The sequence below is a fragment of the Sapajus apella genome, unplaced genomic scaffold (assembly GCF_009761245.1).
Source record: "Sapajus apella isolate SASKATOON/1434 unplaced genomic scaffold, GSC_monkey_1.0 scaffold10, whole genome shotgun sequence".
NCBI lineage: Eukaryota > Metazoa > Chordata > Mammalia > Primates > Cebidae > Sapajus > Sapajus apella.
In genome coordinates this window covers 36,344,206-36,362,595 of record NW_022436950.1, presented here as the reverse complement: position 1 = coordinate 36,362,595, position 18,390 = coordinate 36,344,206, and the positions used below count along the sequence as shown (strand labels likewise).

At 38.0% G+C, this 18,390-nt stretch overlaps 1 protein-coding gene across 10 annotated transcripts in view; it reads left to right on the top strand.

Moving 5' to 3' along the window:
* The first annotated feature begins 342 nt into the window (after positions 1-342).
* The window catches only part of NBEAL1 (neurobeachin like 1), a 197,668-nt gene continuing 179,620 nt past the window's right edge, over positions 343-18,390 (top strand). For 5 of the 10 annotated variants that reach the window (XM_032278591.1, XM_032278587.1, XM_032278594.1 and 2 more), the window contains exons 1-2: positions 476-700; positions 1,921-2,190. In XM_032278591.1, the coding sequence (XP_032134482.1) occupies positions 2,140-2,190 (51 nt within the window). In that variant the 5' untranslated portion in view covers positions 476-700; positions 1,921-2,139. Of the gene's footprint in view, positions 426-475; positions 701-1,920; positions 2,191-18,390 lie in introns of those variants that run through there. The other 5 variants (XM_032278592.1, XM_032278593.1, XM_032278590.1 and 2 more) reach the window with 3 other exon arrangements.

Here is an 18,390-nt window from a genome sequence, read left to right as displayed (position 1 = left end):
AATCTCTGAAACTTGTCTGTAGCTAGTAAATGCCTTTTGCTTCTTTTCTGAAAAAGCAAAATATTTTGTAAGTCTTTAGTGGTGGTAAAATAAGCCCTTTGGATTTGACACCCGGTGACGGTGAAAGCTGGCACAAAAGGAAAAGAATATTTTTCTTGGGGGGGGGGTGTGTACATTACTATAAATTCCCAGGATCAATCCTGGTTCTACAAATAAGTCAAAACAAAATCCTCCTTAACACAGTAGCGTCTCACGCCCTCAGACGACTCACGGAAATGACGCCATCAGCAAAAAGCGGGGCGGGGCGGGCGTAGCCGACAAGGCGTCCGCCCTCCACATCCAGCTGAGGGAAGGCTGGCTCCCGCGCGGTAGCCGGCGCCTGCCCAGGAATGGGCGGCCAGAGTCTGTCGACTGCGGCTGCGCAGGTATGCTGGGGCGGGGCTTCAGGTCACTCCGCCCATCCCCAGGCTTTGCGATCATTGAACAGCTGCCGCCCGAGGGCTGGGTAAATCCTCAGCGGCCGGAATGATTAGCCGAGGGGGCGGCCCCACCCCGACCCGTCTTGGCCTCGCGCCCCGCCCCCGTGTCCCGCCCGCTTGTCCGCCTGCCTGGCTGCGGGGTGACACGGGGCTTCTCCTGGGGAAGGGGGCGAGGGAAGCAGGTTAGACTGCGGCTGGGCGGCGGCGGCGCGGCCCCTAATGTGAGCGTGGTGAGGGGAAGCGGGCTGTTGGGAAGAGGGAGCGGCGTGGCGAGAAATGGGAGGGCCCCGGTGCTTGGTGGTGGAGGGGCTGCAGAGTGAGGGGCGGTTGTGAGGGGGCGAGGCTGTCCGGTCGTGCCCCGATACACTCTTGCCGGCGGGGGTCGCGGTCGGGAGGTGCCGAGTCCGCGTTCCTTAGTTCTAGAGCCTCTCGTGGCAGCTTGGCACACCTTAAGTTTGCCTCTGTTTGGGTTGTCTGGGATGTGAAGAGGAAATTTAAAGATCCCCACAAACGCTTGGAAGCTTCTTCGGGAAGTTTTCTTCGCCGGTGCATGCGTGCCCACTTCTCTAGGATGGAAAGGTGGACAGGCCAGGTGGGCGGGTGGACTTCTACTCTCCGAGGATTGTTAGAACAAACGATCTGGGAATTCCTCCCCCGCCCCCATGCCCTGCCCTGCAACGCAGCAAACAGTCCCAACAACTTTTTTTTTTTTTTTTTTTTTCCCCTAATATCGGAGAGTTGCTCTGTCGCCCAGACTGGAGTGTAGTGGCGCAATCTCAGCCAACTGCAACCTCTGCCTCCCGGGTTCAAGCAATTCTCCTGCCTCAGCCTCCAGAGTAGGTGGGATTACAGGCGCGTGTCACCATGCCCAGCTATAATTTTGTATTTTTAGTAGACAGGGGTTTCACTGTGTTGGCCAGGTTGGTCACGAACTCCTGACCTTGTGATCCGCCTGCCTCGGCCTCAAAGTGCTGGGGTTAAAGGCGTGAGCCACCGCGCCTGGCCCCAACAACTTTGAAGACGAGACCAGAACAAGGACATTCATTCTAAGAGCTTTGATGTATTTGAAATATGTCTGAGATGTGGGCCTTTTCCTGTGTATGTACAAAAAGGTGTAAGTGGGAAGGAGAGGGGCTCACAGGACCCTGTAGGGCTGGACCCTACAGGAGTCTTGCTCATTACTCTCACTGGACGCAATTTTGGTTACTAACATGTACCCATTTCTAGGAGTCTGTCTGTCCTAAAGGATTATATGAAGTGACATACTGTGTTAGCTGTGATGTTTTCCTGAAACACAAGTTTCTGTGAAATCTAATCAATCCGTATGAAAGTGTAGTGGGTTGTTTGTGGAAAGTGAAGCAGATACATCTTTAGTTTCTGGTAAGTCCAGATTTTTTAATATGGCCTCTTTTTCTAACCTTTGTATTTTTCTCTTTCACAGATTCATTTAATTGCCCAGCTACCACTGATGAAGATATGCTGGAGTAACTGCTGAAACTGCCTTTTTTTTGACAGTCCATTTGTTTTACTTCTTTTTGCTTTTCCTGCTGCTATGAGCTTTACTGTAATGACTGAAAAACTTGGAAAAGAAAATGAACATGCTGTGGTCATGAACATAATTTTTTTAAAGAAAAATTAAAGTGCTACAGCGAAAGCCAGAATGGCATCCAGAGAGAGGCTTTTTGAACTTTGGATGCTTTATTGTACAAAGGTAATTGCTTTCCTTTTTATTTTTATGTTTTAAAATACTTTATAAAATTTGTGACTGGCAGGATTAACACTTTATTTAATAGATAATGGTGTATTTAAGTGCTTAAAAGCACTTAAAGGATTTTCTGTTTTCCTCTTTTTCAGGTTTGAACACCCATATAATAATGGCATACTCTTAAAAACTGTAGAGTGTGGCTTTTATTTTATACTTATGATCCCCAGATGATCCTAGAATTATATAAGTAAAATTATGCCCTTAAGAGAAAAATAAATTATTTTTTATTTTTGTCTGTGCTTTTCATTTTCTCCCAAAAGTGGGTGTAGGATAGAGACATTTTTATGAGAAGGGCATTAAGCATTTTTCTTAGAATGAACCTTTGAAATTGCATCACAAGGTTATTGATTGAACTGCATACTGTGTGATTGCCACCAGGTTAGCACTCTTATGAGAATTGTCTCATTTCCTCCTCACTACAATCCCGTGAGGTGAATATTGTGATCATCTCCTTTTACTGATGAGAAAACTGATGCAAAGGTTACAGGAGTAACGAGTAGCAGAGACTTAACAGTACTACCTGACTGAAGTGCATACCTTTATACATTTTTACTCCTTAACATTTTTGTCACTCAAAAGTAATGTTCTTTCCCCTCCTTGTCTTCATGTGAATTTTTACATGATAGCTTTGATTTTAGGTTTTGACAAGAGTAATACTTAAAAACATGTTTTTCAAGTGAGGAGGTACGTTATTACTTTGAAGATACTGGCAAGGATCAGAGAAACACCCTTAATGTACTACTTGAGTTAATTAATAAGTCTGTGTGGTGAAGTTCTCAAGTCACAGCTTCTGTTTCTGCATTATCCCTTCGTGCTTCTTAAAAGGCAGATTATTATTTAACAATGGTCTCATTTATCTGTCGTATTAAATTTAGAGATTACACTGGAATTTTCTTTGACTTCCTGATTTGATATATATTATAATCACTAAAGGACATATACTTTGCAATGCTTAAAATGAAGTTTTAAAATAGCTTTTAGTCTTGTGTAATTTAATACCAGAAATGTCTTTTAAAAATAGAAGCTTTCGATAAAAAAGGAATCAAATTCACCCCTTTTGAAAATAGTCACTAACACATTAACCAAAAATTAAAATGAATTTTTAGTATGAATACCCTGTAGTTTGAAAATGATTTATTTAAAAAAATCGAATTACTAGGTTTTGCTGTTCTCAGAATGACATTGGTGAATGGTGTTACATGTCTCATTAATAAGTTATGTTCTATTTAGGTAAATTTACTATTACATTTAATATTAAAGATTATTAAACAGATAGTATAGTTCACTGGCATATGCTGAATTTTATTCTTAATGGCTTTGAATATAAATGTGCATCCTTTCTCTTTTGAAATGTTTATCTTCAATAATGAAGGCACTTCATGGTCAGATTTTGAAGTCTGTCTCTTGGACAGGAATATAAATCTCATTTAATTTGTGTGCTTAATAAGATTTACATTTTTTCACTTGTTTTCAAAGAGTATTTCTTTAAAACCCTGATTTTGTATTTTACTCGTTCATGAATAAGCTACTTGTAAGGTAGACAACATTCTTTTCTGCAGACACCTTGAATAAGGTAGCTACCAAATACGCCTCATAGATTTAAGTCTTCTTTCTAGTGAGCATGACTACCAAATACTGTACCCACTTGTTCTCTATACTTTCTTGCCTTATTATTCCCACTCTAGCATTTAGCCTCTCAAACCAACTGACTCTGTTCTTTTCCCACCTGACAAACTTTTAAGACTTTTTTTTTTTTAAACACTTTTAATGAGCTTTCAGACTACTTGAGGACTCAGATCTTCTTATGAAAATGTTTTCTACAACTTAGTTCCAAAAGCTTCTTAGACTTCTTTGTGGACTTGAAATTGTAGTTTAGTTTTGGTTCTGCTGCTGCTTTGTTTTGTAACCTTGAACGGGATTTACCTCTTTGGGTCTCAGTTTTTCTCATTTGTTGAGTAAGCGTGTATGCATGTATGTATATACAGGGAGAATGCTTGTCTAACTCTCTATTGAGATTTTTGTTTGTTTTGACCTCTGAGGGACAAGCAGTTTTTTTCTTGTTTTTATTCTGTAGATTGTTATGTAGAACTTTTTAGTTCTTTCTTTTTAAAACTTTTATTGTGGAAAATTTCAAGCATGCACCAATTAGAGAAGATGTTATAGTGAACTCTTTTGTGTCTGTCACCCAATTTCAACTATTGCCAGCTCATGTTCAGTCAGCTTATGTGTAACTGTCAATTTGCCCTATCTCCTAATTATTTTAAAGCAAATCCCAGATAACTTATGATCTTATCTATAAATATTTAAATATGTAGAATAATTCCTCTTAAAAACAATCACAATACAATTTTTAAAATTATCCAATATATGATCAATGTTCATACTTTCCTGCTAGTATCATAGTATTTGTATTTTCCCACCGTTTGGCTCAATATTTAAAACAAAGTATACATGTATTTTGTTGAAAATATCTGTTAAGCATTTTCATCTATAGCTTCTCCTTTACCATACCTTTATTCTTTGCTGTTTATGTGTTGAAGAAACCAGATTTTGACCTTAGAGTTTTCTATAGTTTGGTCGTTTTGGTCATTGAATTCTCTTGATTTTATTTTATTATTTCTCTCTTCTGGTATCCGGAAACTGACAGAACAGAGGCTTGATTGCTTTGGGTTCTGTTTTGGGTGTGGAGGGATAAAATAATTCATTAATGTAGTTGGCATCTGTGATTTTTGCCTATATGTGTTAATTATTAGGATTTTTGCAAAATTGTATAATTTATATTGAGAACTAACTATCAGTAGTTGATTGCAGCTCCTTAAAGGGAAGGCAGGCAGCATATATGTTTGATTCTCTTTGTCGATTTTCACTATGACTCAATTTACTAACATCCTCCCAAGATGATCAATTGTTTTTCTTGAGTATAAAGTCCATCTTTAATGATTAAAGTGTCTAATATTTTGTTGCCCTGCATAGTTTGATGTCTACACAAAACATTGTATACATACCTGATTAAAGAAGGTACCTTGGAAGATTAATGAAGGACTGCTTCAGGGCAGTAAGGTTAAGACCTCCTCCATATTTGCCACAGTGCTAACCTTGGCACAGATAATATACAATGTGTTAACAATAGGTCAATATTAAGGTACCTACCATCACCGTGTTTCTATGTCATGTTTTAAAAGTTGCTTCTGAACATTACAAAAGTTTAGTAGGTCTAGTAGGTAGTACTACCTCAGAAATAACCCTTGGATAAAACCGTTTGACCATAGCAATTCTAAAAGAATGCTAATGGAATATATATGTCTTCTGCCTGAGTTCAGTTGCAAGCCTAAATACTAGTGATTAAAGTCCTTTAAGAAGAATTAAAGGCTGGGCGTGGTGGCTCACGCCTGTAATCCCAGCAATTTGGGAGGCCGAGGTGGGTGGATCACAAGGTCAAGAGATCGAGACCATCCTGGCCAACATAGTGAAACCCTGTCTCTACTAAAATACAAAAATTAGCTGGACGTGGTGGCACATGCCTGTAGTCCCAGCTACTCGGGAGGCTGAGGCAGGAGAATTGCTTGAACCTGGGAGGCAGAGGTTGCAGTGAGCTGAGATTGTGCCACTGCACTCCAGGCTGGCGCCTGGTGACAGAGCGAGAGACTGTCTCAAAAAAAAAAAAAAAAAAAAAGAATTAAAATATTTAGTTTTTAGCAGATGGAGTCCTAATATTTGAAAGAATTTGAGTGTAAAACTTGGCAATTTATTTGATTTTATTTCTAATTGATAATTGCATGTATTTTTGGGGTACAATGTAATGTTTTGATACATGCGTACATTGTGGAATCATCAAATCAGGCTAATTAACATATCTTAACATTTTGTGATGTGCAATTTGGTTTGTTACCAAACTTTTCAGGTCTAAGTTTTCACTTTCTCCCTCTAGGAATAGACTTTAATTGCATTGTTAGAAACATGTGTCTTCTTCCTGTTACTTTTTAAAACTTATGTAGTTATTACATAATACAAGCAGGATGATTTCTAATCTCCCAACATATTCCTGCTCTTTAAAGATTCTTTCACCACTGTATAAGACTATTAATTCAAACTGTATAGTCTGAGGCTGGGCGCAGTGGTTCAGGCCTGTAATCTCAGCACTTTGGGAGGCTGAGACGGATGGATCATTTGAGATCAGGAGTTTGAGACTAGCCTGGCCGGTATGGTGAGACCACGTCTCTACTAAAAATAACAAAAATTAGCTGGGCATGGTGGCATGCACCTGTAATCCCAGCTACTCGGGAGGCTGAGGCAGGAGAATTGCTTGAATTTAGGAGATGGAGGTTGCAGTGAGCTAAGATTGCGCCACTGCCCTCCAGCCTGGGTGACAGAGTGAGACTCCATCTCAAAAAGAAAAAGAAAAAAAAACAAATTACATAGTCTGAACTTTTCTTGCCTCCAATGATTGTCCCCACCCACAGTCAAGGATTTGATTAACAGTACATTTCTTACAGCTCTTATAAGTTAAACATTAATTTGAACAGGTTTAATATTGTATCTGGACTTAGTTCAGTAGTTAACTACTTCTTGTCTGAGTGTATTTTTCTTAAATATAGAAATATTTTAATACAAGTACCTAAGTATACAGTATTTTTATTTATTTTTGTAGACCGAGTCTCACTCTGTGGCTCAGGCTAGAGTTCAGCCCAGGTTCAAGCTATTCTCCTGCCTCAGCCTCCTGAATAGCTGGGATTACAGGTGCACACCACCATACCTGGCTGAGTTTTCGTATTGTTAGTAGAGATGGGATTTTACCATGTTGGCCAGGCTGGTCTTGAACTCCTGACCTCAGGTGATCCAGCCTCCTAAAGTGCTGGGATTACAGGCATGAGCCGCTGCGCCCTACCCAGTGTTTTTTTTTAATGTCTAAAGATTTTAGGCTGGGCGTGGTGGCTCATGCCTGTAATCCCAGCACTTTAGGAGGGTGAGACAGGTGGATCACTTGAGCTTGGGTGTTTGAGACCAACCTGGGAAACACAGTGAAACCACACTCTACCAGAAATATAAAAAATTAGCCAGGCATGATGGTGCTTGCCTGTGGTCCCAGCTATTCAGGAGGCTGAGCTGGAGGATTGCTTGAGCCCGGGAAGCGGAGGTTGCATTGAGCCAAGATTGTGCCACTACACTTATGTCAAAAAAAAAAAAAAAAAATTTAGTTTATATATGTGTAGTAGGCACCATGTTATTCACTGTATTTTTTGATACTTAACATACTGACAGTAAGAGAGATGGTGCTGAGAACAGTTTTTGTTTCTATATGATTATATACAAAGTTTTGAGATTCATGTATGTGTGTAGAAAAGGACATGTATTGGCCAGGCTTGGTGGCTCATGCCTGTAATCCCAGCACTTTAGGAAGCCGAGGCTGGTGGATCACGAGGTCAGGAGCTCCAGACTAGCCTGGGCAAGATGGTGAAACCCTGTCTCTACTAAAAATACAGAAAAATTAGCTCGGCACAGTGGCGAGTGCCTGTAATCCAAGCTACTCTGGAAGCTGAGGTGGGAGAATCACTTGAACCCAGGAGGTGGAGGTTGCAGTGAGCCGAGATCTTGCCACTGCACTCTGTCCTGGGTGATAGAACAAGACTCCGTCTGAAAAAAAAAAAAAAAAAGAGAGAAGAAAAACACAGGTGTCATTAACTTCCTATCTCAACTGCAACCCTTGGACAGGCTTAAGGATATATTTCTATTAGACATTTAGCCTTTTGAGAGTGCTGCAGTTAGTTGGTCACCAGAATATGTAGAAGAAAGAAACTGAGCCAGCCTGTCAAAGTCTTAGATAAGATTAAGCTGTTTTTATGCTGTCTGGTGTAGAGTATCAAATAAGTTAACTGAGTAAAAAGATACAAATTGACTCAAAGCATGGGATTTTAAAATGTGGCAGTGTGGGTTGAAATCCATGGTTCATTTTTGTCATTAGCTTTAAAAAATTGTTTTGTTGAGATTAAATTTGCCCTGAACAATTTTGTGAAGCTACAGTGTTAGAGCTGATATTTAGTCACAATTCCGTGTCTGATCTTAAGGACTTAAAAGCAAGTTAAACTAGTTTCTTTATATCTCAGTTTTCTCAGCTGTCAAATGGAAAAACATAACTATTTTACATATCTGTCAACATTTTTCAGAAAAAATATTTTATTTAAATGTATCTTAAGAGGAAGCAAGACAAAAATGTAATCTTTATAAGTATTTTGTAGCTGTGTTGGTGTGGACATGTGTGTATCAGAATTACTTCCATTTTGCCCCTGTATTAGTATAATAATAGAGGACAATATTCTCTTACCATTTTGTCAATAGTAATGAAACTGTATGCCTGAATGTCTTAACTGATTTTAAATCTGTGCTTATTTTTGCTTTCAAGCATAGTGCTTAATTATCTTGAATAATGATTTGAGGGTCCTTCCCCTACTCTAAACCAAATTTATTTTGGACGTTGATGATCTTCCATTTCCTGCTGTTGCCCTTTGTCCTGCTAAATCTGGAATATGACTGAAATAGATAGTTTTACAGTGAGCTCAGGGTAAACTTCCTTTTAAGAATAAAAGTTTTGCCTCAAAAAGAAAATAGAATTTAGAGGTGTTTTTATTCAGTTAAAAGGCAAGTAACTCTTTTTACATGTAAATTTGGGAAAATGGAATTAGTGAATATTCTTTTAATGAGAATATTGTCAACTTATTAGTATAATTTTGTTGTAATCCTAAATAAGTTTTTAGTAAGACGGACACATCAACCCTTATAATTTAAGCCACATTTAATAAGTCTCTGGTATGTGCAAAGTATGAAAATGGCTCTTGATTTTCTATGGCTTAATAATGGCTTTGTATGTAAGGAAGGTGTAATGTTCTTTGCCTAAAGAAAACAAAACAAAATCATTAACAGCCTAGTAGTAGTACTTACCAGTTACATGTTTGTTTTCAGAAGTTAGTTATGAAGGCAAGAAGTGAATATTTTATATTAATGGACTTAGGAAATGAAAAAGTTGTTAAGATGCATAAACTTTTAAAATTCTTTCCTTCTGAGCATCAAACTTTAAATTTCCCTGGAAGAAGGTAAAATTGATAGCACGTAAGTGTTTAGGTGTGGAACATCATGTGCAGATGTGTAAGGGTCTAAAATAATGTCCTTTTTTTTTTTTTTTTTTTTTTTTTTTTTTTGTTTCTGACAAAGAAAACTTGGTCTTCCCCCTCACAAAATTAGCTAGATGAGATCACTAGATTTTCAGGTAAGCATCCTGACTTTTCCATGTTTAGGGACATTTCAGGTAGAAATAATCAACATACAGAGTTCAGAAGGGAGGTCTCGGCTGGAAATAAAGATTTGAGAGTTGTCATATTGGGAGGTATCGGAGAGTTATGAGAATAAGAAGAGAAGAGGGTAAAAGGGAGTCCTGAAGAACATTATCATTTAAGAAGAAGATAGAGTTTTGTGACCAGCCTGGGCAAAACAGTGAGACCCCCATGTCTATTTAATTAATAAATAAATAAATAAATAAATAAATAAATGGATGACAGAGGAAGCAGAGTTTGTGAGTTTAAATGAGAGAGGAGCCAGGAGTGACTGGGTTGCCTGAGAAAGTAAAGGGATATTGGCTGGGTGCGGTGGCTCATGCCTGTAATCCTAGTTCTTTGGGAGGCCAAGGTGGGAGATTTGCTTGAGCCCAGGAGTTTGAGGCTGCAGTGAGACAGGATCCTGTCACTCCAGTCTAGCCTGTGTGACAGAGTAAGGCCCTGTCTCAAAAAAAAAAAAAAAAAAAAAAAAAAAAGTAGTCTGGGGTATCAAATTCAACATGACAGTCAAGAAAAGTATGGGCCGGGCATGGTGGTTCACCCCTGTAATCCTAGCGCTTTGGGAGGCCAAGGTGGGTGGATCATTTGAGGTCAGGAGTTTGAGACCAATCTGGCCAACATGGTGAAACCCCCATCTCTATTGAAAATACAAAAATTAGCTGGGTGTGTTGGCACACACCTGTAATCCCAGCTACTCGGGAGGCTAAGGCAAGAGAATCACTTGAATCTGAGTGGCAGAGGTTGCACTGGGTCAAGTTTGTTACACTGTACTCCAGCCTGAGCAACAGAGTATACTCTGTCTAAAAAAAAAAAAAAAAAAAAAAAAAAAAAGCATTATGGAGCATGTATTGGATTTGACAATTTAAATATTATTGATGGTCCAAGGTGGGTAGATCATTTGAAGCCAGGAGTTTGAGACCAGCCTGGCCAAAATGGTGAAACCTGTCTCTACTACAAATATAAAAATCAGCCAGGTGTGGTGGTGCACGCCTGTGGTCCCAGCTACTCGGGAGGCTGAGGCAGGAGAATTGCTTGAATCTGGGTGGCAGAGGCTGCAGTGAGCTGAGATCACACCACTGTACTCCAGCCTGGGCAACAGAGAGAGACTCTGACTCAAATAAGTTCATAAATATTGTATGGCTTTAGCAAAAGCAATTCTGAAGAGTGAAAAAGTTAAAAATGTAAGTCCTTATTTTATTAATTTTTTATTATTAAATTTAACAGCCTTAAAATTACTGCCAAACTGCCACTAAAGTTTTTAGATGTTTCCTCTGTGTCTTTCTACTAACCTGGCCGAGGACCTTTATTGGTCTGTTTACCACACTTTGTGTGACACTGCTCTAGAGCATCTGAAAAGTCTCATACCTAAGAATCCATCTGTAAATCCAGAGATCTGTAATTAAAAAAGATTGCTCTACTAATTGAACTGTCACTGATGATCCCTTGGTAGCAATCCAAATGTGACCCTTGAAATTGAGTAGCAATACTAGTAATGAGGTAATCTTCCCTAATATGCTTAATGTAATTTAAAAATTAATAAAAATAAGGCCGGGCACGGTGGCTCAAGCCTGTAATCCCAGCACTTTGGGAGGCCGAGGCGGGTGGATCACGAGGTCAAGAGATCGAGACCATCCTGGTCAATATGGTGAAACCCCGTCTCCACTAAAAATACAAAAAATTAGCTGGGCATGGTGGTGCGTGCCTGTAATCCCAGCTACTCAGGAGGCTGAGGCAGGAGAATTGCCTGAACCCAGGAGGTGGAGGTTGCGGTGAGCCGAGATCGCGCCATTGCACTCCAGCCTGGGTAACATGAGTGAAACTCCATCTCAAAAAAATAAATAAATAAAAATTAATAAAAATAGGAGTGCAAACTTTAAAAATTTCTATATGGAACTTATAGACCTCTGAAAATATTTCTGATAACTCCAAGCATTCTCAGACCTTAGTTTTAGAAACAAACCTTGAACAATTATTATATATGACATACTACGAGTGCTCTGCCTTTGCTACAGCTTTTTTTTTTTTTTCCTTTCTGCAAAATTATGTGGCAAGTTTTGCTACGAGCAAGTAAAGAATTGGAACTGAAGATCCAGTCTGCCTCAGTCTACTTTCTAGGCACAGTTATTCATATTTCTCCTATGCGCAAAATGTACTTCGTATCTATCTGAAGAACTCCAAAAGTCTCATCCAGTCATCATACCAGTCTTGAAACATGGGATCTTGTGGTATACATCAAATCCAATTGTGTTTTTTCTTGATACTGTGATCTGTGAACTCAGAGGATACTTGGTATCTGTCCTCTGCAAATTCAATTGGGCAAATGTTGCCTCGTTTCTCTATCCTCAGAGAAGAAATCCATGATGTGACTCAGTACCTGCCATGGCCACTCTTCTCTCCTTACTCTTGGCTGTGTATTCCTGGAGGTTCTTTTTTTCCCTATCATTTTCCTTCTGCTTTATCTGAAGTGGGCATTGGAGACTACACTTTGTTGTGACTGAGCTCCCTCAGCTTGCCTTCTCCATTAGGAAGTCCCCTACAGAAAATGAGGACCCCTCTCCCCTTCTAATTTTCTTTTGTTTAGTTATATTATCTGATAGCTCCAACATAATATTCTTTAGTAATGGAAATAAAGGATTTACTTGCCTTACTCCTCATTTTAGCAGGAAAAAGGTTAGGTTTTCCTGTTATGTTAGCTTCAGAATTTGGGGCTGAGGCTTGTATATTTATGTCTGTATTTTTGTGTATAACCACTTTAAATCATAGATCAGCATAATTTATAATGTTAGCTATTTTATTCCCTTATTCATTTTTCTAGGTCCGCTATTTCTAATATTACCTGTTTGCACCTCTTAGAATATATTATATATATATATATAAATAAATAAATAAATAAATTTAAAAAACAAAAAAGAATATATAATTACTAAGAATAGTTTTATGTGTGCATAGGTTAAGATGGGGATAGTCTGTTATGTTCTAGAGAAATGATATTATTAAGACCACATAATTGAAAAGAATTACTGTTATGATGTGCTTTAATTATTGGTATTTAGTAGTTGCCATTTTAAATATCCTCCTTTAGTAGCATCCTCATTATGCATTTTAAGTAGGTTCATTTGGAATCAGGTGTTTTAATTTTCAGTAGTCCTTCATTGTTAAAGATGTAAAGTAAAATGCTTCTAGATCGAAGCTTAATGCCTTATAGCGTTTTAATATATGTTCAGCCTGGCTATTGACAAAAACCCTTGATTTCTCCTTATTTCTAACCCCTTCACCCCCAACTCTTGATTTCTTTTGTGGAAATATAATTCGGTTTTTTTTGGTGACAATTTTGTTCTGGTCACTCAAAATCTATTAAGATATGGGGAACTATGTAGACTGACTATGAAATGTTCCATAGCCATATTTGAAATCCTTCGAAGGTGTTAGAATTCAGGCAAGGGTTTGCAACACTTGCTTCCTCATCCTTTCCTCAGCTTTTATTTAAAATAATGGAATTTACATTATAATGCCCCACTTCATTTTCAGTAATGGAAATAAGGAGCTGTACTCTTAAATATTTTTTATACAGACTCTGCTGTCTTAAAAAATGAAAAAAATAACTTATTCTTAGCCATATCTAAGAGATATCAACTTTTTCTTTATGGTTTGTGACTTAGACTCAGACTGGTAGAGTTATCTGCCCAGATCGAAAGAAGATTAAATGATACATCCATTTCACACAAAAGTCAATCAGACATTTTAAAACAGTTTACCTCTGTAAAAAAAAAATGTGGTTTTGTTTAATGCATGTAACTACTACATAATTTTTACTGACATTAAACATTTGAATCGTAGAAAAGGTGTGTAATTTATGATGCCATTGTGAGGTGATTTGAGTGATTTTTGTCTGTTCAAAATATAAAATTTAACCTTTCCAGTGAATGAACTTTATTTTAGGGAGAAAAATAAAAAGTATATGGACTTTCTTTTTTAAGACACAGGGCCTTGCTCTGGTGCCCACTCTGGAGTACAGTGACATAATCGTAGTATCTCCCTGTAACCTTGGACTCATGGGCTCAAGTGATCTTCCTGTCTCACCCTCCCAAACAGATAGGACTACAGGTGTGTGCCACCATGTCTGGCTATTTTCTGAACGATTTTCTTTTTTAAGAGACAGGGTGTTGACATGTTGCCCAGGCTGGTCTTGAACTCCTGGTTCAAGCAGTCCTTATGCCTCGGTCTCTCAAAGTGGTGGAATTATAGGTGTGAGCCACTGTGCCTGGCCTAGACTTTCTGATTAGATTTATATTCTAAGAAAAAATAGTGATGATGTTTTGCTTTTATGCTGAGCTTTAATTTTTAAATTAAGATATAACTTAATTGTAGAAAATACAGATATGCAGAAAGTCAGTTGCAGAGAATCTGATTATTCAGAGACTTTTAGTTCTTTATGGATGTGTAAATTAATTACATTTACTACTACAAATCATTAATATATTTAATTTGAAAAACTGTAACTTGACATGAAATGTGAACATTATTTCAAGTTTCATGGAATGCTTTAAACTCCATTTGACAAGTGTCAATGTTATATTAATACATATATATATATATACATGTTAATATAGTTAATACATTTATAGTAATATTTTTCTTTTCTAAAGAATTAGCTTTAGTCCTGTTTCATTCATTTTTATTGGGTGCCTGCTGTATGCACATGTCCCTTGAATTTAATATTTTCCTATTTTTATTTGGTTAATTTTTAAAAAATTTATAAACTGTATTTTTAGAGCAGTTTTTGGTTCCCAGAAAAATTAAGCAATTTTCTGTCTCCATACATGCATGACCTTTCCTACCATCTATATCCTGGACCATATTGCTACCTTTTGATAACCACTGATTTCCCAAAAACACCTGCATCAGAGGCTTTTTTTTTTTTTTTTTTGTTTAAGTCAAGAGTCTTGCTCTGTTGCTCAGGCTGGAGTGCAGTGGTGCAATCTTGACTCACTGTAACCTCCACCTCCCAGATTCAAGTGATTCTTGTGCCTCAGCCTCCTGAGTAGCTGGGATTATAGGCGTGTACCACCACGCCTGGTTAATTTTTGTACTTTTAGTAGAGATGAGGTTTCACCATGTTGGCCAGGCTGGTCTCGAACTCCTGGCCTCAGGTGCTACAGCTTCTGTAAGTGTTGGGATTACAGGCGTGAGCCACTGTGTCTGGCCTGCATCAGAAGTTTCTTTACCTGACTACTAATGTGCAAAACTCCAACATAAACACAAAATTCATTTAACGAGACATATTTTACCTAGCATTGCAGATGTCAGCCAGTTCTGTTGATCTTAGCTGTGATTTTTCTACACTGTATTGATCAGACCGGGAACTTTATTAGTTATCTGAATGGATAGTTCTGTAAACATTTATGAAATTCTAGCCTGAGACAACATGGTGAAACCCTGCCTCTACAGATAATACAAAAATTAGTTGAGTATGGTGGCATGTGCCTGTAGTCGCAGCTACTCAGGAAGCTGAGGTGGGAGAATCACTCAAGCCCAGTTGGTTGAGGCTGCAGTGAGCCCTGATTGTGCCACTGTACTTCAGCCTGGGCAACAAAGTAAGACCCTTTCTCAAAAAAAGAAAAAGTTAATAAAAAAAAATACATAAAGTAAAATTTGAAACCTTTCTCACTAGGAATTGGTGTATTTTCAGCCTATTTTGTATACATACACCTCTATTACAATATTACTACTTTGTTTGTGTTAAAATGGCTTCCAAACCTCTCTTGGATGTGATGGGTTTTCCTTTCATCAGAATTTTTGCTTTCATCTATTTAATTGACTATGACTTCATATGAGGGCATGCTTTTCCAGCTAGAAGCGGTTTCTCACTTAGGTTGTAGGTCCAGATAATAAGTAAACTAAAGCAAAATGGAGGGTGAAGTTATCAGTTATAACTTAGTGGAAGAAGTAGCATCTATCAAGGTTTTAAAGAATGTATAGTGGCTTAATCGTTACAGAAAATATTCCAGGCAAGCATAAAGACATGACCGAAAAGTACTGAGGAAAAGTGGTCCTTAAGTATAGATTTTCATTTCTGGTAATAAGGTAGACTAGGTTGTTTAGGCTAACCCTTCTGAAAATTACTAGAAATTCTGGATAAAATTTAAGAAACATCTTAAAATTATTGAAAAACTGGTAATGTGGTAAGGCATTATGAAGCAAATCTTAACAAAAGCAGAAACTTAGGTAAATGAAGGCCTCTTTTGCCTGGTGAAATTGAGCTTTTGTTTTCATGGTCTTGTAAATTGATAGAATTTAGAAGAGGCGTCTGTTCTTTACAAGATGGGCCTCTTCATAGGGCTACTCATTACTGAGCTTCTAGATTCCCTCAGAGTAAGTGATCAGATAATAATAAGAACAATTTACAATAATAATAAAGAACAAATACCAAATGTAAAGCCAAGGGACTAACTGGAATGAGAAGTCTAATAAAATTTCCCTTCTGATTCCCATAACTTAGACCTTTGGCGTAAGGATCAACTGGAAGCAAACCTGCTTCACTCCTACCTCTGCCAGGACTTCAGGGAAAAGTGCCATGAGTGAGAACCAACGGAAGTAGACACTAAGCATAGATCTAAAATTATATATTGATATCAGAAGGCAGAGATTATAAAATAAATATACTGGGTGCCATGGTTTACACCTGTAGTCCCAGGACTTTGGGAGACCTAGATGAAAGGATTGCTTGAGGCCAGGAGTTCAAAACCAGCCTGCACAATATAGGAAGACCCTGTCTCCACAAAAAAATTCAAAAATTAGCCAGGCATGGTGATGCGTACCTATAGTCATAGTCACTTGAAAGACTGAGGTGTAAGGATCACTCGAGCCCAGCAGGTTGAAGCTGCGGTGAGCTGTTATTGCTATCTCAAAAAAAAAAAAGTTGAACAGATTCTGTATATCATGGAATTTGAAAACATTGATTATAAGATATACCATTACTTTATGTAACATTTAGAGAAATGCTGGCAGTTAAACTGCAGGTTAATAACTTATTTCCTGATGTAGGAATTGACTATGCCAGGTTCTCATTGTTTTGAAATTTCTCTCATCTTCTCCTAGTGATTTGGCAGATTTGTCTTCTTTTGCAGTTTGGCTTATGATAGATAATATTTTCACACATGTATTTCCATTTCATCTATTTGAGAGTATCTCTCATTTTCAAGTTTATAAAATACTAAGCCGTTTGCCAGAAAACATACAATTGTGATTGTTTCTATAGTAATGAATATTTGCTTTGTTGATGTCAGATTTTACCGTTGCTCTGTTTTCATGCCTTTCTCTGTACACAATGCTTTCATTTTATTGCCTAATGATAGTATAATTTTTTGAAGACATTTTGAATGGTAGTTAAACTTATGTGTAGTACTAACTATACATGTTAATCTAGTGAAGGAACATCAGTACGAAATCTACCAGGTTTGCATATGAACAGGCAAGAACAAATGTCAGCTGCCTCTGTAAGGGCAATTTTGAGAAGCATTTTAATTGCAAAGATGTCAAAATGTTAAGAATCTTAGAATTATAGAAATATGGGAAAAGTGACCTCACAGTTCTGAAAGAGAAATAGACTTGTCTTAAAATGGGGAAAAATTAGAATTTTAAAAAATTGAATAATAAAAGTACATTTTAAAACTTGGCAGCTACAGAATTACTTAGGAAAATGTAAGTACATATGTTAGAAATAAAAAAGACTAAAACTTAATGAACTAGTCATTTGTGGTAGCTAGCCTTCAAGATCCCACCTCCTGGTATTTGCACTCTTGTGTGTAGTCCCCTCCCTCATTGTACCACAGGTTGGTCTGTGATCAGTAGAATTTGGCAAAAGTGATAATATGCCATTTCCGAAATTAGGCTATGAAAGACACTATTGTTTTATCTCAGTTGTTCTTTATTATTGTTACTTTTTGATCACTTACTCTGGGGGAATCCATAAATTCAATAATGAGTAACTCTATGGAGAGGCCCATCTTGTGAAGAATGGAAGGCTCTTGCCAACCACCATGTGAGTGAGCTTTTAAGTGGTTCCTCCAGCCCAGTCAAGCTTTGATATGACTGTGTTCTTAGTTGCCATGTTCATTATGAGCTCATGAGAAATGCTGAGCCAGAGCCACCAACCTGAGCCACTCTTGAATTCTGACCCTAAGGAACAGTGAGATAAATGTTTGTTGTTCTAAGCTGCTAAAATTTAGGATAATGTGATATTCAGGAATAGATAACTATTGTATCATCCGTTTAAGAAGATAAGAAAAGAACAAAAACCCAAAGAAAGAGTGAAAAAAATAGTGGCTTTTGTTATTTATTTATTTATTTGAAACAGAGTCTCACTCTGTTGCCCAGGCTGGAGTGCAGTGGCACCATCTTGGCTCACTGCAACCTCCACCTCCAGGGCTCAAGCGATTCTCCTGCCTCAGCTTCCTGAGTAGCTGAGACTACAGGTGTGTACCAACACACCCAGCTAATTTTTGTATTTTTGGTAGAGACAAGATTTCATTATATTGGCCAGGCTGGTCTTGAACTCCTGATCTCAGGTGATCTATCCACCTTGGCCTCCCAAAGTGCTGGGATTACTGGTGTGAGCCACCATGCCCAGTTGGATATTGTAGCTTTTTAAATGTGAAAATTCCCAAGTTTATTGTATGTATTTTCACTTGTTGTGGGAAATATACATATATCAGAAAGTTGGCATGTATTAAGGAATGGGTTTATGTTTTATAGGCCACTATCCATTATATAACATCGAGGGATGAGTAGCATAAACACAGTCTGTATCGGGATATACTTTTAA